Raw genomic sequence first — 22,399 nt, 5'->3', positions numbered from 1 at the left:
AATAGCTAAACTTGTCTGACAGCATAAAACAGTCCCTTCCCCCCACCCCCAATGATTTTGCTTGGGAATCTCCTCCTTGCTTAAAGTTCCCCCCCCCCCCAGCTGACATCATAAAGGTGTTCTCCCAGCTGGCTGGCTGTATGTCCCCCCCCCCCCCCCCCCCCCGAGCTGACATAAGTGGAGAAACAAGCAGCTAGGGAAAGCCCATATGAGGTCAGCTTAGGGAAGTAGGCAGAGAAACAAGCAGACAGCCAATCAGCAGGGGGAAAGCCCCTAAGATGTCAGCTGGGGGGGGGGGGGGGGGGCGGTGCTTTCAGCAAAGAGATACCCAAGCAAAAATCATCAGAGGCAGCCTGAAGAAGGTGGAGCCAGAATCAGAGCACTACGGGGAAAAGACTGGGGGACAGTGGAGCCAGCAAGTCCTGCAGGGAACAGGAGAGTACAGCAGCAGGGTTCCTGGGGAAGCGCAGAACATGGATACTTACCGACACTGTTCTGCTCATGTACTAGGCACTTCCCTATTATTAAATTTACGTGAATCTCATTTGTATGCAATTTCCTTTGAGCATTGCTTGCTATTTCAAAATCGGTAACTTCTACCGTGGATCTAAACAGACATGTTTTTATCAGGGAACATCGGCCCCTTAGAATCATCCTGGTGTAGAGAAAGCTCAGTACTCACCGCATATATATTCCCCAAAGTATAATGATTGGTCAGGAAGTCGCTGGTAACATCCAGAGCTGCATGTGCTAAGATGGCCGCATCTGCTGAGAAATGGGCTCTATGTAAGATGTTTGCCACGTTCACTAGAGCCACATCTTTGTTCTGCCTGGAGAGAGAAACAATGCACACATTTGTGTCCCTTACTTACATAGTGACTTTTGAAGAAACATGCCTCGTTCATGTGAGAAGAGTGATTCTGGATAGACTACAATTTGAAGATGGCTCTTGCTCCTTCCTCCTATGACTGGCAATGAAATTGAATCCTTTCACACAGTTTCATTACTTCCAGTATTAGAACTGCATTTAAACAAACCTTTACCCAAATCTAATCCAAACTGTCACCTGCTGCTGAAATCATTCTGTCTGAGAAAGTGTGTTGAAATAAGGCATCATGGCTGCAACAGTACAGTTTTAATATAGTCCTCAGTGATAAAAACCCTCTTTGTAACAAGATTCTTTTGCTGTATGTGCATATTTACATAAGCCACTAATTAGACTTGCTTGGATTAAGACCTCTTTCCACAGCTATCTTGTAGGCCTGCAACTCAAAGCATATGCCAGTTCAGAGATCAGCAACTTCCTCCCCTCCTCCATGTCACACTCTGGAAGAAAAACATTTCTTGTTATGTAGAGATATCAGGACAGGGCTCAAGACTCAAGGTGTAGGTTCTTGGCTTCCACATTCTGAGCACTACTTGTCCCCATTACTCCAAGTTCAACTTCTATTGTCCTTCCTTCTTCCTCCGTGTCACACTTCCCTCTTTGATCATCTGGCAGCACGGCAATACTTTATATCTAGTTGCTTCTGCTACCTCTCAAACAGTATATAAACTCTGTTGAACTAAAAATAAGATTATTTGTATAAACCTATGAAGCATAATGTGATTCAAACTGAGGAAGTGGGAACCATTTGGGAGAGGCAGCAGCCCACCAGGTATGAAGGGTTCAGTACCATTCTCCTACCAGCTGGGCTGCCAGGGAAAGGAACCACGGATATGGGTATGGGGGAAGCAAGGATAGAGGAGACAGGATCATCACGATCAGGGAAGAGAGAAGAAGCTGCAAATAAGGGCATGGAAAAGAAGCCTAATGGTTACAGCAGTGGGAAGCCAGGGTTCAAATCCCACTGCTGCTCCTTGTGACCATGGGCAAGTCAATTAACTCTCCATTGCTTCGGGTACAAATTTAGATTGTAAATCCTCTAGGGACAAGAAAAATACCTCCTATACCTGAATTTAACTTGCCTTGAACTACTACTGAAAAAAAAAGTGGGGTGCTGGGAGTGAAAGGAGCAATGCAGTGTCTAGGGCTAACACAGGAGGGAGTGAGGTACTTGGATAAACAGTGATATAATGGGTCTCTCTCCTTTCTACTTTACTGCAGGAAAAAAAATCTTGTGAAAGACCAGCCAAGTCTCTCTTCTCCCTGGCTGGCGCTTCAACATCTTGCAGGTAGATGTTGCAATTTTTGGCAGTCTACCTAAAAGCTTTTTCCAAACCCTGTACTAGCCCAATAAAGGCCTCATTTCTACCAAATTACTTTGCTGGCTTCTTGCTAGTTAGAATAGAAAGCACTTCGTGTTTTGCAAATCTGCAGAGACAATATCTTACACAAGAAATATTGATCTGCTGTTGCTTATAGCACAGCATCAGGAAGAAGAATGCAGACTGATGTGCGGGAACATTCCTGTAAAACCAGCCACATATTGAAAACAGAACTGGTCTATGAATTATGGACCTGCCTGCTGTATGAAAACTGAAACTTTTACACAGAGCAGCAAAAATCAGATTATATGATCACCGCTGGATTTCTGCCACACTGTTCTGAAATAAGAGTCTTGATGTTCCCTCGTGAGCTCTCCTCGTTACCAACCTGCTCTATTTTTGCAGCATAGGCTGATTGAGTCTTGATCTCAGACTACAACAGAAATGGATTAGTACTTCTAATTGTCACAGGAAATGCAAAACCACAAGCCATGAAGGCAAAGGATTAAAATCCAGGACTGGATCAACCTGCCTGAAGAAATGGAGCCAGTCAGTATTCCTAGGGGAGAAAACCCATTAAAGACAACAAACTCATAGGCATAAAAATAATGTGCATCTACTGACAGACTTTGCAGTAAACAGACATCTTTCCCTCACAACCTAGACACATGTTTATCCTGAAGAATTTTATGTTCCCTGTACACAAACAAGTTAGTCTTGCTGTAATACAGGGGTGGGCAACTTCAGTCTTTGAGGGCTGCAACCCTGTCAGGTTTTCAGATTTTCCAAAGGAATATGCATGAGATCTATTTGCATGCACTGACTATATTCTATATTCGTTGGGGAAATTCAGAAAATCTGTGTTGCGGCTCCTGAGGACCGAGGATGCCCCCCCCCAACATTTCGGTGTGCTCACCTGGAAGAGAAATGCAGAGCTCGCATGGCACATTCCACCACCTGGTATGGATTGTTCTTTATTCTCCAATAAAAGGAAGCCATATTATACAGTACCCAGGAAGACGTATTCTGTTAGCAAAAGAAAGACAAAGAGATTAAAACAAACAAACAAAAAAAACCTCTTAGCAAACTTTGTTCACCTAAAAACACAGTGTGGCCAGACAAGGAGGATCACTACCAAATGCACAGTTGTGGAATATCTCAAGTACTCAAGGTGCTGCAAATGAGCTTCCCCACCTCCCAGCAGAGGCTACACAGTCCTGTTGAAGAATCTTGCTTTCATCACATTAGCAACAGTTTCCCCCCTCCTAAAAAGAAAAATATAAAAGTACCTTTTTATTGGATTAACTTAATTCTTTGTATTCTTGTATTTCAGCAAAGCTTATGAGGAAACCGATTCAGAACACTGCTGCTAGGCTGTTAAGAAACTTTAAGAAAGCAAGGTTTGATCATGTCACCCCCTCTGTGAGTCTTCATTGGCTTCCTGTTGAGGCCCGTATTTTATTTAAGCTTTGTTAAACAGTTTGGTTTTTTTTTAACTTTGAATGGTGATGCACCATACGGTTTTTCTTTCATGCTTCAACTTTTGTCTTTTCCATCAATGAAAGGAGTAACGTTTAAATGTGCTCATGAAAGGCCTTTTAGTTATGGTGTAATTAGTATTTGGAATGCTTTACTTCTGAACATTCGACAAAGATTAATTCTGACATATGTACTTAGAAAGAAGCTAAAAAACACATTTTTTGTCAAGTTTATATGCAATGTTTTAATATGTTATTTCATTTAAGATTGATTAGGGATTTGGCAGGATACAAATCCTTTACATAACATTTCTTGAATAGTTTTTGGACACCTCCTTCCCCAGGTTTCTGTTCTCACCTGAGGAAGGGACTATTAACTCCTAAATCTAGTCAAGAAATGTTAGTCTAATAATAATCTAATAATTTCAAAAGTAGACAAAGCGATGGGGCTTGATGGGATACATCCGAGGGTGCTCAAGGAATTCTGAGAAGTTCTGGTGGCTCCGCTGACGGACCTCTTCAATGCTTCCTTACAGTCCGGAATGGTCCCAGAGGACTGGAGAAGGGAGGATGTGGTCCCTTTGCACAAGAGTGGAAGGAGGAGGTTGGGAATTACAGACCGGTCAGTCTGACCTCAGTGGTGAGTAAACTAATGGAAACGCTTTTAAGAGGAGGATTGTGAGGTTTCTCAAACTGAATGGAATGCAGAACCCGGGGCAACATGGCTTCACCAGAGGCAGGTCGTGTCAGACGAACCTGATTAATTTCTTCGACTGGGTGACCAAACAGTTGGACGTAGGAGAGGCACTAGATGTGGTGTACTTAGATTTCAGCAAACCTTTTGACACTGTTCTGCACAGGCGACTCATAAATAACCTAAGTATCTTCGGTATGGGATCTAGAGTAACTGACTGGGTTAAAAATTGGTTGAACAGAAGGAGACAGAGGGTAGTGGTAAATGGACCTTGCTCTGAAGATAGGGATGTTATCAGTGGAGTACCTCAGGGAACAGTCCTAGGGCTGGCTCTTTTTAACATCTTTGTGAGTGATATTGCAGAAGGGTTGTCTGGTAAGGTTTGTCTCTTTGCAGATGATACCAAACTCTGCAACAGGGTGGACACCCCAGAAGGTGTAGATCACATGAGGAAGGACCTAGCGAAGCTTGAGGAGTGGTTCGATATTAAGCAACTAAGATTTAATGCTAAAAATGCAGGGTCATGCACTTGGGTCACAAGAATCCAAGGGAACGGTACAATATAGGGGGTGAAGTGTATCTGTGTACAAAGGAAGAGCGGGACTTGGGGGTTATTGTGTATGAGGACCTTAAAGTTTCCAAACAGGTGGAAAAAGCGTCGGTCATAGTCAGAAGGATGTTTGGGTGCATAAAGAGAGGGATGACCAGCAGGAACGAAGAGGTGATAGTATAAATCTCTGGTAAAGACCCATTTAGAGTACTGTGTGTAATTCTGACAAAACACCTATGGAAGGATATAAACAGGATGGAGTTGGTCCAGAGGGCGGCTACGAAATTGGTAAGTGGTCTTGGCAGTGGCGTAGCAAGGGGGGGGGGGGAGGGGCGGTCCGCCCTGGGTGTCAGTTCAGGGGGTGCTCCCTGCCAGCTCCTCCCCCTCGGCGAATTGACAACCCCCCCCCCCCGACCAGCTCCCGCACCCTACCTTTAAAAAGAATATCGGGAGGCGAAATGTGGACCGTCGGGCCTTCTCGCGCTCTATCTGTCCCGCCTTCCGCTGACGCAACTTCCCATTTCCGCAAGGGCGGGACAGACAGCGTGAGAGAAGGCCAGACGGTCCACATTTCTTTTACGTGCAGGGCAGGCGCTGCGCCTCGCCTCCCGATATTCTTTTTAACGGTAGGGTGCGGGAGCTGGTCGGGGGGGGGGGGGGGGGGTGCAACGGCGAACCGCCCCGCCCCGGGTGGCAGCCCCCCCTGCTACACCACTGGGTCTTGGACATAAAACGTATAGGGACAGGCTTATGAACCTCAACATGTATACACTGGAAGATATGATAGAGACGTTTAAATATCTCAGGGGCATTAATGTACAAGAAGAGAGCCTTTTTCAAATGGAGGAAAACTCTAGAATGAGAGGGCATATGATGAAACTAAGAGGAAGTAGGCTTAGGAGGAATCTAAGTATTTCGTTCATGGAAATGAACTTCAAAACACCACAAGGCAACTCTACTCACACAAAAGTACACATATTAGACGTTCTAGCGCCCAGATTCTCAGAGAAAAACATTCACATAATAGAAAACCACAAATGGGAAGAGGAACCATGGTCAGACCAGAGCAAGCTAACGTTCACGCTACAATGAAAGAACTACAAAAACAGAACCAAAAACACCACACGCATTCACAAGTGGGAAAGTGGACAATAGTACCTTCTGGACTACAATGATGAATGAACAAAGCAACATAGAACCCGAGGACATCCACTTCAAGAGAAACTAGGATGAAACAAGCGAAATCACACTAAACAAAACAGCGCAACTCAAAATGAAAACAAAAATAACCAACCACGACCCTGGTTTAATGATGAGCTACTACACCTGAAAAAACTGTGCAGGAAACTTGAAAGAACATGGATCAAAAACAAAACTGCCATAAACAAAATAATATGGAGAAAAGCTATAAGATCATACACACACAACATAAAGAAAGCCAAAGCAGAATACTACAGCATATATGCCAACCCAGAGAAGACCGACACGAAACAAATATTCAAACTCATGAACAACCTACTGAAAACCCAAGATGTACTAGCAACAACCGAAACATCACCCACTGCAGATGAGCTCGCACAGTACTTTGAACACAAAATAGTGAAAACAAGATCAAACCTAAAGAAATCACAAACACTCATCACAGACTTTCTACAAGAATGTGAAACAAGCGACATCGACACTATGGCAGACAGAATATGGGCCTCTTTCAAAACACCAAAAGTAAACACAGTAAGGTCCTTACTGATAAAATAAGCACACACAATGCCTGCTAGACAAATGCCCCAACTACATGATGAAAGACCCACCTGAATGGTTTAGCTAATGCCTCACCAAACACATCGAATACATATTCTCAAAAGGACAATTCCCAACAGACAAAGGTGAAATCGTACTCACCCCAATCCCCAAAAACACAACCAGCAAGATTAGTGACATTACAAACTACAGACTGGTGGCCTCAATACCACTACTAACCAAAACGATGGAGGGTCTGGTAACATAGCAACTAATGGAATACCGGACAATTCTCAATCCTTCACAACTCCCAATCAGGTTTCAGACCACGACACAGCACTGAGATGGTCATAACCACTCTAATGAAATTCAGAAGCCTCCTCTCCCAAGGACAGACTATATTACTACTACAATTTGATATGTCAAGCGTGTTCAGACCTAGTAGACCACTCACTAATGGCCCTACTTGACAACATGGGAATATGCGGAGAAATGACAGCATGGTTCAACGGATTCCTAAGATCCAGATCCTACATTGTAAAGATGTCAAACCAGATATCAGCCTGTTGGACCCCAGAATATGAGGTACCACAGGGATCTCCAATATCACCAATACTGTTCAATGTAATGACGACACCACTTAAGAAAAAACTGGAAGCAATAGATGCGAGCCGCTAGGCAGCCGCTTATACTGTGAGCTCTGCGCGCAACTAACCCACAGTCTCTATGGCCTGCCAGCTGGACAGTTTCTACTACAAGGTCTCAGCTACAACCTATCCTGCCTTCCTAATCTGGGTCATCAAGCAGCCCACTGTAAGCGCTTTACTGCTTGCAGTCTATACCAATACTGTCTCTCCATGGCTGATGTAGTTCTTTAAGTTTCCCAGAGACATGTGCAGATAACACTCAGACATTTAATATAGTTAAAGTAACTTATCTTTTTATTTGCATACTGTAGTTCAATGTATCTCACAGGATTAAGGTCAGCAGGTTTCAAGAATACAGCATACAAGTCAGAAGCCAGGAACCAGGAACATACAGAAACAGGATCCAAAATTCCTCCTGTCTTCGGAACTTTGCCTAGCTGTAGAGCTTCTTTTGCATGAAAAAGGCCAATAGTCCCAACAAAGAAAGTGTAAAGACAGAGAGTCCAGCAGAGAAAAAAAAAACTCAGCTAAAGGTCCTTCAAAGAGACATGCCTCTCACAAAAAACACAGGCCAAAGTAGCAGTGCAAGAACATGATTCCTGTTCCACAGCGAAGAGGTGGCCAATAACACCTAAACCATATGGCCACATTAAGCAAAGCACACAAGTAAATGAAAACTGGCAGATAGATTACATTGAACCTCTGCCACAAGACAATGAAAAGCAATATGGGGGTCACTGAAATTATTCCAGCGGTCATTTGTGACCAGAAGAGTACCACCACAGAAGCCCTGATGATCATGATGCATGGGGTGCCATGAGAAATTCACCCCTACAATGGAAGTCGCTTCACCAGGCAGACCATGCAAAAATGGGCTGCTGAGCTCAAAGTCAGCTGGATCTTCCATACTGCCTACCATTCCAGGGCTTCAGGACTGATTGAGTGAATGAACAGATTGAGAAAAGAGGGCACATGCGAGAATACACCCTCTTGTCCTCTGAAAGGCTGGGTCAGAACTATCCCATAAGTGGTACCCAATCTGAAAAATCACCCACTTGGGGGAGCCACACCTTGTTTTAAATACATGGGTTTGCTGTCCTCAGAGCCTGAGGTCAAGGCTCTGGAGATAGGGGTAATGCCCGGTTGTGGCAAACCACCTCTCTTGGAAAGTACTGACTGGTTGTGTTATGTTGCCAAAGAAACTACATTAGATCAGGGGCAAGAAGGGATGGTGCCTTTAGGGATAGTTTCATGCAACATCAATGCATAGACTACTGCAACGGAATCTACGCGGGCTGTAAAGAACAAATCATAAAGAAACTCCAGGCCGCTCAAAACACAGCAGCCAGGCTTATATTTGGAAAATCGCATTTTGAAAGTGCCAAACCCCTCCGAGAAAAACTTCACTGGCTCCCAATCAAAGAATGTATTACTTTCAAAATCTGTTCCATGACCCATAAAATCATCTATGGTGAAGCCCCAGGATACATGAAACACCTCATAGACCTCCCAACCAGAACCACAACAAGATCAGCTCGAACATATCTTAACCTCCATTACCCAAACAAACAAAGGACTCAAATACAAAACAACATATGCATCCAGCTTCTCCTATTTAAGCGCACAACTATGGAACGCACTACCAAAAACAGTAAAAACAACATATGACTACCTAAAGTTCCGGAAAAAACTAAAAACAAACCTGTTCCAAAAGGCATACCCCACCAACCCAACATAAGAACCAGAAAGCCCGCTACACAACACCACCAAGACTTTAATGGATTCACCCCTATCTCCCTCTTCACACTTAATGTTTCCCAATGCATTTACCGAATGTGAACATACCCTACCACAATAACTTGTACTTGAGCACACTATGTATTTGTTCAGAACGGAACCGGCGACCGCCGCTACGGCACTATGTAAGCCACATTGAGCCTGCAAATAGGTGGGAAAATGTGGGATACAAATGCAACAAATAAAATAAATAAATACACCTTCCAGGTAGGGAAAGATGAACAATTAGATGCACACCGCAACAGAGGGTTGGTACAGAACACTTTAGGGCGGGCATGCCAAGTGACAGGGGGAAGCACAAGTGTTTATACTGAGGTAGGATAGATATGTTGTACACTGAGAATCATGTGCACAGTTGCAGTGAGAGTTTCTATGTCAGAGAAAGATGTTGAGGGAGGAATGGTGACTGTATATACCCCAAAAAATGAAAGGAACGGGAAGAAATTAATACTATGGGAGGAGATAATTATTTGGTAATTTGTCAGATACTGCTGTCTATGTTTCTGCTCACAGGTCATCACTCTCCCTTAGAAGATGAAGACATTCCTCCAAGCTTGCAGTCTGAGCCTCCTGATAAGCAGGAGCATGAACTGGCAAACCCTCTACAAGTTGTACAGCAGCACTGCAGAAGTGATCATCCAAACAGTCAGCTGTGCCCACCTATTCTCCCACTTCAAGCAGGGAGTGGGTCAGAGACTGAGTTAAAGACTAGTACTGTGACTCTACACATACACACACACACACACACGTATACACACCAGTGTATATTTCTTTGACATGGAATTTGTACGAGTGCAAATTATGTTTAATGGTGCTTTGAAATGCCCTCAGGGGAGCAGCGATGGTGCAAGCCTAACTGGACATGTAGCAACAGCACTATTGCAGCAAACCTTAGCCTAACTTCCAAGAGGTTGAATGATGTGAACCGCAAAAAAATCAAACTATGTGGAAGTTAGGCAATCACCTAAATAATACCAAATTACCTGTTTTTGACCTGTATATATATATATATATATATATATAGATATACACATGTATCCTAGTTTGTAATGTTATTAGTCCAGTAGCCTAGTTTAATTGGTGCCCAGGCAGCTGCCTAGGCATGGCATTGTATTCCTATATATTACATTATTTAATCAAATATTAATAAACTGCATTCTGAGTTAAGTCAGAGTAACTCAGAAAAAGCCAAATTCCACACATTCCTTCCCATCTGATAAGGAAGGGGGTTTGCAGTCAGAAACCAGTCTTCCCTACATGGTCAGAGATTTCCCTATTGGCTGATAGTCAACCTGGGATGGTCAGAGTGTTAGGTATATCCTTGAGAGTCTATGAGGCATATTTTCAAAGCACTTAGCCTCCCAAAGTTCCATAGAAACCTATGGAACTTAGCCTCCCAAAGTGCTTTGAAAATATGCCTCTTTGTCTATTTTGGCGCCCTTTTGCCCTTTGCTCATTTTATCCCCTCCACCTCCTCTCCTGGACTCTCTGCCTTTACACCTCCTTTGTTGGGACTATTGGCCTTTTTCATGCAAAAGAAGTTCTATAGCTTGGCAGAGCTCTGAAGACAGACAGGAAGAATTTTGGATGCTGTTTCTGTATGTTCCTGGCTTCTGACTTATATGCTGTATTCTTGAAACCTGCTCACCTTAATCCTGTGAGATACATCGAACTATAGTATGCAAATAAAGAGATGTTACTTTAACTATATTAAGTGTCTGAGTGTTATCTGCAACTGTACCTCCATCATTTACAACGTAATGTAAGCCACACTGAACCCGCAAATAGGTGGGAAAATGTGGGATACAAATGCAATAAATAAATAAATATCTCTGGGAAACTTAAAGAACTGAAACAGCCATAGAGAGAGTATAGACTGCAAGCAGTAAACAGCTTACAGCGGGTTGGCTCATGACCCAGATTGGGAAGGTAGCATAGGCTGTAGCTGAGAGCTTGTAGTAGAAACTGTCCAGCTGGCAGGCCATAGAGGCTGTGGGTTAGTTGCACGCAGAGCTCACAGTATAGGCAGCGCCTAGTGGTTCGCATCAGCAATGGGCTTCAACGCTTTTATATACGCACATGATGTCACCATATACATACCTTTTAACAACAGCATCACAGAAATATTGAACGAAGTCAAAAGAAGCCTGGATCTTATGGAAGACTCAGCAATAACTTCAAACTCAAACTCAACAGAGACAAAACCAAATTCCTAGTCCTATCCAGCCCACACAACCCCTCAGAGATCACCAAAATTTCACAACAGTCAAACATACCAAAATAGAGTCACAACTGAAAATAGTAGGAATCATTCTAGATAAGCATCTATCACTGGATAATCAAATATCAGAAGAACATCAAAATGCTTCAGTAAGTGATGGCAGATAAAGACCTGAACGGTACATCCAGTCTGCTCAACAGACATACTCATTATCAATTCCAAACCAAACCAAAGTTTCAGCGTGCTTGTCTGACATTGCTGTCTGGATGTCTCAACGCCACCTGAAATTAAACATGACCAAAACCGAGCTTCTCATTTTCCCCCCCGAACCCACCTCCCCACTCCCCCCGTTTTCTATTTCTGTTGATGGCTCTCTCATTCTCCCTGTCTCCTCAGCTCAAAACCTTGGGGTCATCTTTGACTCTTCTCTCTCCTTCTCTGCTCATATCCAGCAGATCGCCAAGACCTGTCGTTTCTTTCTTTACAACATCCATAAAATCCGCCCCTTTCTTTCCGAGCACTCTACCAAAACCCTCATCCACACTCGTCACCTCTCGTTTAGACTACTGCAATCTGCTTCTTGCTGGCCTCCCACTTAGTCACCTCTCCCCTCTCCAATCGGTTCAAAACTCTGCTGCCCGTCTCGTCTTCCGCCAGGGTCGCTTTACTCATACTACCCCTCTCCTCAAGTCGCTTCACTAGCTCCCTATCCGTTTTCGCATCCTGTTCAAACTTCTTCTACTAACCTATAAATGTACTCACTCTGCTGCTCCCCAGTATCTCTCCACACTCGTCCTTCCCTACACCCCTTCCCGTGCACTCCGCTCCATGGATAAATCCTTCTTATCTGTTCCCTTCTCCACTACTGCCAACTCCAGACTTCGCGCCTTCTGTCTCGCTGCACCCTACGCCTGGAATAAACTTCCTGAGCCCATGGGGCTCATTTTCAAAGCACTTAGCCTCCTAAAGTTCCATAGAAACCTATGGAACTTAGCCTCCCAAAGTGCTTTGAAAATATGCCTCCATACGTCTTGCCCCATCCTTGGCCACCTTTAAATCTAGACTGAAAGCCCACCTCTTTAACATTGCTTTTGACTCGTAACCACTTGTAACCACTCGCCTCCACCTACCCTCCTCTCCTCCTTCCTGTACACATTAATTGATTTGATTACTTTATTTTTTGTCTATTAGATTGTAAGCTCTTTGAGCAGGGACTGTCTTTCTTCTATGTTTGTGCAGCGCTGCGTACGCCTTGTAGCGCTATAGAAATGCTAAATAGTAGTAGTAGTAACACTGTAGAAACCAAGAAAGATAAGACTACTTTCCCAGATAATCATTCCGGACAAGAGTACAAGCGACGACATTATCACAACTAGACTACTGCAATGCGGCATATGTAGATATAAGGAAAACACACTAAAATCACTACAAGCCATCCAAAACATAGCAGCAACACATATTCGTAAAGTCAAAATATGAAAAAGTTACACCACTACTCAAAACACTAACTCTGGCTACCAATCATGGCTAGACTATTCTTTAAAGCTAACACCCTCATTTTTCAAGATACTATTTGGAATGACACTTGAATACATGCAAGACATGATCGAATTATCTCCAAGAAATGCAAGCCCAGAAACCAGAAGCTACCTGCTGCTCCATCTACCCAACTGCAGGAACATAACATACAAAACCATCTACATAGCAGATTTCAGTTACCTGTGATCCAAATGGTGAAAACCTCGATACCAAAAGCCACTAGAAGCATTACTACCTCCCTCCAGTTGAGGGGACCCCCCCCCCCCCCCGAAAACATACCTCCTCAAAAGATTCTACAGATAATCACATAAGCCACAAAGGACCTTGTTAAGTCACAACTGTAAAACAGTACTGCAATTTTAATGTAAACTGTGACTTTGAACCAAAACTTGTTTTTGGATAACAGTGAGATAGATAGATAGATAGATAGATAGATAGATAGATAGATAGATAAAAATAAAAGTATAAATAGTATGCTCCCACTGAGGGTGAACATACAAAAGGGGCATTTAGGCATGGTATTCTCCATGAATGACAACACCCACAAACCTGAAACACTACACTTCTTAAATCCTCCAAAACAAGACAGTGCTCTGCACAGTTTTGTCTGTGAAAGTTACTCACAGACCAACAGATGGATGTACAAGACATACCCATAAGTTATTATTTAGTACTTTGTACAAGCAAACCTAAAAACCCATTAATTTACAACTAGAAAAACTAGAAAAAAAACCAACAAAAACCAAACCCTACCCCTCAAAAAAGTAGCATCATTTTGGTTTCTGCTATCATGTTTCAGGGACTCCTATCCCAGCAGGCTACACATGGAAACTCTGTTTATCTCGTGCACTTTTGAATTGTCACAGTTTTTGTCCCCAACCCCTCCACTGGGAGGGCATTCTGAGCATCCTTATGTTAAAGTTTACCTCTGAAAACTTCAATGCATGTCCTCCAGGTTTAATGCTTCCCAGACACTGAAAAATATATAATTTTTATTATCTCCCTTATCCCTCTTTTCATCAAGACTAGAGTATACATATTCAGGTCTTCAAGTCTTTTCTCATAGGTCTTTTGGTGCAAACCCCATTAACATTTTTGTCTCCTTCTCTGAACAGCTTCAAGTCTTTTTATGGCAGAATAAAATGTTTTGTATTTTTTGGGGATCTTGCCAGGTATTTGTGATCTGGATTGGCCACTGTTAGAAACAGAATGCTGGGCTTGATGGACCTTTGGCCTTTCCCAGTATGGCAGTACTTATGTACTTATGGCCTTAGCGAGATGAAACCTCCAAAACAGAACACAATACTCTAAATGGGGCCTCACCAATAATTTGCACAGAGGCACTAATACCTCCTCTCTTCTGCTGGTTATGCCCCTCTCTATGCAGTCTAGCATCCTTCTGGCTTTGGCTACTGCCTTGGCACACTGTTTCACCACTTTGAGATTCTGAGACACTATCATCTCAAAGTCCCTCTCCTGGTCTGTGCATATCAGCTTCTTGCCCGTTGCATACAGCTATTTTGGATTTCTACACCCCAAGTGGATCACTCTGAGGCATATTTTCAAAGCACTTAGCCTTCCAAAGTTCCATAGAAACCTATGGAACTTTGGAAGGCTAAGTGCTTTGAAAATATGCCTCTCTGTATGTCTTCACATTAAATTTTCTGCCAAACATTAGACCATTCTAATGTTTATATTTAAACGTTTTTTATTGAATGACATCATATTAAACAAATCAACAAAGAACATACTGTTTTCATAAACCATACCAAAACAACCCCTCCTGGTCCCCTCTGTTCTTCTAATTTTTAAAGCTGACTTCTCAAGTCTAATCCCTCTGGGGTGTCCACTCTGTTGCAAATCTTTGTGTCATTTGCAAAAAGACAAACATTTCCTTCTAACCCTTTGGCAATGTGGCTCACAAAGACACTGAATAGAATCAGCCCCAATACTGATCCCTGTGGCACTCTACTACTCCCATTCCCCCCCCCCCCCCCCCATTTACCACCACTCTGTCTGTATCTGTCAGACAACCAATTTCTATTGCAGTTCACCACATTAAATCCTAACTTGAGCCTGCTTAGTTTATTCATTAGCTTCCTATGAGGAACCGTATCAAAGGCTTTGCTGAAATCCAAAGAGACCACATCCAACACCTAACACATGTCCTTGATCCAGTTCGTTTAACATAATTTTCCTTTGGTAAAATCATTTTGCCTTGGATCTTGCAACCTGTAGAATTTTAGAAAGTTTGTGATCCTTTTCTTCAGTGGCACCTCCATTACTTTTCCAACCAATGAAGTGAGGCTTACTGCCCTGTATTTTCTACTTCTGTCACCATTTTTATGACGAGGGAGTACATCTGCACTTCTCCAATCCTGAGGACCCTCTTCCATCTTCAACAATTTATTAAACAAACCTTTAAGACGACCTAACGGTAGCTCTTTGAGCTCCCTCAATATTTTGAGATGTATCTCATCTGGCCCCTTGGCTTTGTCCACTTTCAGTTTTTCAAGTTGTTCATAAACTGGTCGTCTTTTTAGTTGTCATTTTGTTTCATTTATACAGTTTTTGTTTTAAGGTTGGTATATTTCCATTGACAGTGTACAAAACAGAACAAATCAATCTGCTGGCTCTGAGGCATTCAGGGAAGAAGTTATCAATAGGGGCTACTGTTAAGACAAGTTAATTTACTATTAACCCAGGTTATTAGTAACTAGATCTCAAAGCATAAAACGGGACTCGTGCTAAAACAGCACAAGTTAGTCATAGAATAACCTGTCTTAATAGTAGCTCATGTTGATAACTACATCCCCTTGGTGACAATTTAGGATGCTTACCTATGTTTCCTATACCTCTTGAGAGTTAACAGCCAATATATGAAGAATAATCTAGGAGCCTGCTTGACCTCAGGACAAGAGACCAGAAATAATATTCAAGACTATCCAACTGCCTTGACAACATGGCAATGAGGTGAAGCTCTTTGATCACTGATAAAAACAAAAAGGTTTCATACTCCTCTCTTCGTATCAAACATACATATTAAGCATGCAAACCTTCAGCAAACTTTCATGGATCTTGTGACCTATGTCATCTATGCTTTTTCCCAACAGCTTGGATAAGGAAGAAAAGATGGGATCTTCTTTAGGTAACAAGGGTGCCGAGAGATTTATTCTCTCTTGTATGCCCTGGGGAAAGAAAAAAAATATATCTTACACATTACCCGTTACAAGTTATAAAGTAATACATAGTGTACTGCATGCAAGCAAGATCTCAGCTAAGAGGTAAAACCAGCAGGAACATGTAGAAAATGATCTACCTGAATGGTCAAATTCTAGATTAATGTATCAAAATAGTCACTATAGCCAGTGTTGTTCAAACTACTAGGTCAACATACTTAAGTAAAAATAACTATTTTAATACTTAAATAAAAGTAAAAAATATAGTGAAAGACATTAAAAGATATACTTTAGTGAAAGTTAAAAAGTTATTACCTAATATAATACTTTGAGTAAACAGCAAAAGTACAACACAATGAATAACTATGATTCACATTTTTATCCCAATAACTTTACTGCTCTACAACTCAATCCACTTTGCTTTTAGTAAAACTAAATTTTGAAAATGACCATCACTCATGCGAGTGCATTTGTGAGTCATTAATCCAGTATAGCTAAAAAGGAGTTCAACAACTGCACTAGCAGGAAGTGGATTGTTCAGTCTGATAAAAAGTTCCTTCAAATCAGACCAGGCTGAAAAACTACCAATAGGTCTTCTGACAGGTTCTGCAGGTACTGATCAAAGGAATCTATCTGAAACACTTCTGTATAGAGAAGAATGCTTTATCATCGTCATTATCATCTGCATTAGAAGTAGTGCTGTATAACTCATCACTTGCATCTTCATCCTTCATTATCATGATTGTCACTTACAGAGAAAGCTTTCACAAGGCTGGAATTATCTGCTATTCTAACAATTTTTCAACTGATGGCAACGTGTTTGAATATTTTCGAAAACTGATGCAAGAACATTAGATATGCAGGAACCTTTCAGTCTTAAGTCTAGAGAAGGAGACTTTCTCTCTAAAGAGTATCAATCCAGTGGACAGTCACCTCAATATCTGTTTCAGCTTCATCTCTGCTTCAAAGTGACCCAACTCATCACTGTTCAGTTTGACCGGAGACCTGTAACCAATTCAACAAACACAGGCAACTCCACTACTCTCATAGGCTATATTCACTGAACAGCAAAACTTAAGATGAGATGATCCACTGTTTGCATATCAAAGTTTGCAATAGCAAAATTCTGTTCCAGCTTTTGCCATTTCATTTGGTTCACCAAGCAATCATCATTTACATTTTGCTTCTGCAAGCATCAGATGTAACTGAGTAAAAGTAATAAAAATTGGTGTACTTCAGTAAAGGTAAAATTAACAATTGTTTCCTGTACTTCTTTACAAGTAATAAGTGACAAATCTTTTACTTAAATACAGTAACTAATTACATTTACTTAGTTACCATACAACACTGACCATCGCCCAAGACCTATGAAAATTAATTATATTTTGAAATATTTAAGGGTCATAAATATTTGTATACTAATCAGAGTTAAATACACAACCAAGTCAGGGAAGTGAAGCACTGTTACCACTTTACTGAAGATATAAATGCAGCTTTCTACAGGATTATTCAGAAAACCAGTTTAGGGCCTCCCACTTGGGAAATTGGTCATTTGTTTTCCACTTGTAACTGACATACACCATCTGAATTATGCTTTTTAGTTTTCTCAAAACTGGTTAAACAAAACGAGGAAATGGGTTGCAAGCAAGCTCATGTTTCTTTTTTCTTGACCAGATGAAAGGAAAAACAAACAAAAAAATGATCTGTATACAGATTTTTGGACTCAAAGTTGCATACTGACAATGTTTAGTAAATAAACTATAGTGTTTTAGCCACAGCTACTTAACTTGTCCTGAAGACATTCACTTTGAATCTTACAAATTTTAATCTGAAATTTTCTAGTGAGGTCGTTGGTGGGGGTAGAGGGAGGGGGGTAACAGTTTCATCACATTTAACCAGCAACCTGCTTTATGTTTGATATTAGAGTGCTGCCACTTCAAAGCTGACAATCTTACACACTTAGGCATATTTTCAAAGCACTTAGCCTTCCAAAGTTCCATAGAAACCTATGGAACTTCGGAAGGCTTAGTGCTTTGAAAATATGACTATCTCCATTTTAAACTCAGTTTAGAATTGTATGTACATTCTTGCTAGTCCAATCATGAAACAGACTAGAGAACAGAGATATATGAAAGAATAAAAAAGTACAAGATTACTGACCCGCAAGTGCTGAAAAGCGTGTATACTGTATGGAAGCTCTACAATCTTTGTACAGTCTGGTTTCTCTAGATCAGGTGGTAAGGGTAACTTGGTATCTATATAATCTTCAGGGCTGAAACAAGATATTAAAAAAAAAATTAGAGCAAAGCACATTTCATGCCCCTGGATTGAATGTATACACTTTACTCCAACCAAATAAACTTATGCCAGAAACTTTGTCTTAGTCTGAAATGATGTTCTCCAAGAAATATAATTCTAGTTTTATTTATCAGGATTGATCAAACATGAGCAATAGACAATTACAGCAGTAAAAATATTCAAAAACAATGCTAAGTATGGAATGGTATACTACTTACAATGTCAACACAATACGTAATAGAATATAATCGATAGTGAAGGGTAAAGCAAAGATGTAACATACACATAGGTAAGGAAGTAGGTAGAGTTAGAAAGTAAGGTGACTGATCTAAAGAAAGTTGCACATGAGTTCAGAGAAATGGTTAAATATTATCTCAGCTAGGGTAGGAGTGGATAAACATGTCCTGCTGTAGTATCTGCAGCCCGTGTCACTCCTTGTGTGTGTGAGTGAGACTAGCAAGTTAGTTACTTCTTCCATTAGAGGCTTGGTTGAAGAACCAAGCTTTCACCTGCTTCCTGAAGTAGAAATAGTCTTGTGTTAAGTGCAGCCTTTCAGGCAGTGCATTCCAGAGTGTGGGGGCTACTCCAGAGAAGGCTCGCTTGTGGGTATCACACCATGTAATGTCTTTTGGAGAGGGTGTGGTTAATGAAAGTCCTTGGGAGGACCTTAGTGTCCTCGGCGGTGTGTAGAGGATCATCCTATTTTTCAGGTACTCTGGGCCATTTCCTTTCAGGGCCTTGAAGATCAGAATAGAGTTTTAAATTTAGCCCTGTATTGTACTGGTAGCCAATGAAGTTTTTGCAAAAATGGTGTGATATGGTCACGTTGCTTGCAACCTTCTATGAGTCTTGCTGCTGCATTCTGAATCAACTGAAGCTGGTGCAGGCCCTTTGTAGTCAGACCATTGTATAATGTATTGCAGTAATCCAGTCTTGATGTTATCATGGTATGTACAACTGGGATAAGATTTACCTTCTTGATGTAAGGAGAGAGGCAGCATAGCAGTCGCAAATAGTAGAAGCAGCTCTTGAAGGTTGCTTGGATTTGGGGAATCAGAGTTAGTGTTAAATCTAACTGTATTCCAAGGTTCCTGACTTGTGATTTTAGGGGGACGTCATACTTCCCAAAAGGGATTTTGAAGTCAGGTATGTATCCATTTATGTTAGGGACCCAGAGAAGCTTGGTTTTACTTGGGTTCAGGCAAAGTTTGTTGTGTTTAGCCCATTCTTGAATTGATGTTAGACAGGTAATCAGTTTATTCAAGGCTACAGGTAAATCAGGTTTAATTGGTTTGAGTAGCTGCACATCATCTGCATTGATGTAGAACTGAGTGTCCATTGACCGAATCAGCTCAGCTAGTGGCTTGAGGTAGATATTGAACAGAATAGGTGACAGTATTGATCCTTGTGGTACCCCGCAGGTCAGTGTCCATGGTGGTGATGAGCTGCTGCTAAACATTATGGATTGCTGCATATCTGATAGACAGGATCTGAACCAAGCAAGTACTGTTCCACTGATACCTGTTTCTGTCAGTTGTGCTAGCATATCATCATGATCCTCGGTGTCAAAAGCTGCAGAGAAATCAAGCAATACTAACATCGAGGTGAATCCCTTGTCTCGGTTGTGAAGACCATCTAGTAAGGATACGAGGACCGTTTCTGTACCATAACCAGGTCTGAAACCAGACTGACATGGATCTAGCCAGTTTCTCTTTTCTAGACAGTCATTAAGTTGAACAGACTGTTTGTTCTCTGAGTTTCCCTACAAACGGGATGTTGGATACTGGCCTGTAACTTTCAAGTCTGTCCTGGTCAAGGTTGTTTTTCTTCCGCAGACGGCAGACCACTGCCATTTTTAATGCTGTTGGTAGCTTCCTATTAGAAAGAGAGGTGTTTGCAATTTTTGTGGCGCTTTCTATGAGGCCCATACTTGCCTGCTGCACTATCTTTGATGGGCAGGGATCGAGGGAGCAGGTAGTTGGTCGAAGGTCTCTTAGGATTTTGTTAAGGCTGTCCTCTGTCATTGGGTTAAAAGTGTCCCATCTGTCTCTGTCAGGAGGGGGAGAGTTTGTGCATCCCTGGTTGACTGGTAGGGGACTGGGTGGGACTGCCTGTAAATCCTGGCGGAGACTTTAACTTTTGTTGGCAAATTATGCAGCAAAATCACTGCAGTTCAGTTTAGACTGGGCAGGCTGGTTCTGTTGTAGTTGTAACATTGGTCCAGGAGAAGACTAAGGGTATAATAACTAAAGATGGACTTCTTCAAATGTGACCAGATACAAAATGGTAAATACAGTTTGGTAGCAGAAGCCTGCCTCTGTGTGCATTAATGCTACTGACTGAAAGACTAACACACCTACTGCAAATGAAGTACAGTACAGAAAATGTCTCAACCTTTTATAGTAAAATAATGAACAGTAATTTCCACAGTTTGACAAAGAAACAAAATGTGTTTTTGTCAATTCTTAAAAAAATAAGATATTTGGAGTCTGTAGCAGGAGCTACCTTAGAGATTTTATCAACACACTCCACATTCTACTCACACACATCCATGTTAATGCACAAGGAAAAATTAGATCTTACCTGCTAATTTTATTTCCTTGAGCCATCCTGACCAGTCCATGTGTTTGTTTATGCTCTCCTTCCAGGAGATAGAGACTGACACTCACTAACTTGAAGACCTCCTTCTACATAAAGTACCTAAGCAGGCCACAGCTAGCCAGTATTTCTGCAATAAAGCAAACTACTAAACATTTCCCACAAAGAAACAAGAGGGGGATAAAACCACTGGAAGCTAAACATGAATTTAGCCCACAGGTTCAAAACGGTGAGAAAAAGTAAAAAAAAAAAAAAGTTAAATTATCTTGCAACTCCTCCAATATAAGCTCACATCTTATGCAGTAACCTAGACACCACAGGGCCACAAGCTTGCAGGATGTAAGCCCTCAGGGAAGGTTCTGGCTTGGTCTGGAAAAGCTCAAGGAAAGAAAATATCAGGCAAAATCTAATCTTTCCTTCATCCCTCCAAACCACCCTAGAAGCATGGGTAGTACCAAAATAACTAATGAACGTGGGACCCCGACAAGCTGGCTTGCAACTCACTTGCCCAAAGGCTGCATCCTGCTAAGCCTGAATGTCCACTCCATGACTAGCAAAGGAATACAGGGACACTCAAGTAACTGCCTTACAGATCTCCTGTGTTGGCACCAAGTTATGCTCAGCCCAAGAGGATGCCTGTGATTTAGTCTTATAAACCCACAAGCTGAGAGGCATCATATATCCAAGCAAAAAAATATGCAAGAGTGATTGCCTCTTTAGTCCACCAGGCTACCACTGCCTTAGATATTGCTACTCCTCTCCTGGGCCCACTAAACACCACAAAAAGATGGTCTGACTTCCAACACTGCCCAGTTCTATTTGAGCCTGTCACATGGCATGCCAAATATCCAGGCTTGGCAAACCTGCCAAGATCCCTTGCATCCTGGGACACCAGCAGGGAGACAGACTGATTCATGTAAAAGGAAGAAACCACATTAGGTAAAAAGAAGGGAACTGTCCTGAACACAATACTTTCTCTGGACATCACCAAAAAGGTTCTCAAGAAAAAGCCTGCAAATCAACATTGTCCTAGCTGAACAAATTACAATGAGGACCACCACATCTGTCAGAAATACCTTCTGGAAAGGCTCAAATGATGCCTCAGCCAAGGCTGCAGGAACAAGCTTGAGGTCTCATGATGAACTACTAGGAAGGAGGCTAAAGATGCTCAATACTAAAAAAAATGACCAACATTCATATAAGCAAATAAGCAATCCTGAACTGGATTTCTATAATAAGCACGTTCTACAAGAATTCAAGACCAACCCTTTCTCCTGGTTTCCACTGGTGTTCTGCCTGAATGGGAATATGTAGACAAGTATCTGAGAACCAAGTCGGTCAGAAACTCCCCTCATTGAACACTGACCATAGTGGACTTCAAAGTCTCCATCCAAAACCTTGGAATCAGTAGAGCCTCAAACTGCTTCTGATCTAATATTGGCTATAACGTTCC

At 41.8% G+C, this 22,399-nt stretch overlaps 1 protein-coding gene across 2 annotated transcripts in view; it reads right to left on the bottom strand.

The window, feature by feature from the left end:
• Positions 1 to 22,399, bottom strand: part of TTC17 (tetratricopeptide repeat domain 17) — a 194,194-nt gene that overhangs the window by 134,890 nt on the left and 36,905 nt on the right. For both annotated transcript variants that reach the window (XM_030200804.1, XM_030200805.1), the window contains exons 5-8: positions 18,211 to 18,322; positions 15,928 to 16,059; positions 3,125 to 3,234; positions 683 to 830 (exon numbers count right to left, since the gene is read on the bottom strand). In XM_030200804.1, coding sequence (XP_030056664.1) covers positions 683 to 830; positions 3,125 to 3,234; positions 15,928 to 16,059; positions 18,211 to 18,322 — 502 coding nt within the window. The remainder of the gene's footprint in view (positions 1 to 682; positions 831 to 3,124; positions 3,235 to 15,927; positions 16,060 to 18,210; positions 18,323 to 22,399) is intronic.

The sequence above is a fragment of the Microcaecilia unicolor genome, chromosome 4, assembly GCF_901765095.1.
Source record: "Microcaecilia unicolor chromosome 4, aMicUni1.1, whole genome shotgun sequence".
Lineage (NCBI taxonomy): Eukaryota > Metazoa > Chordata > Amphibia > Gymnophiona > Siphonopidae > Microcaecilia > Microcaecilia unicolor.
This window is presented reverse-complemented; position numbering and strand designations above follow the sequence as displayed.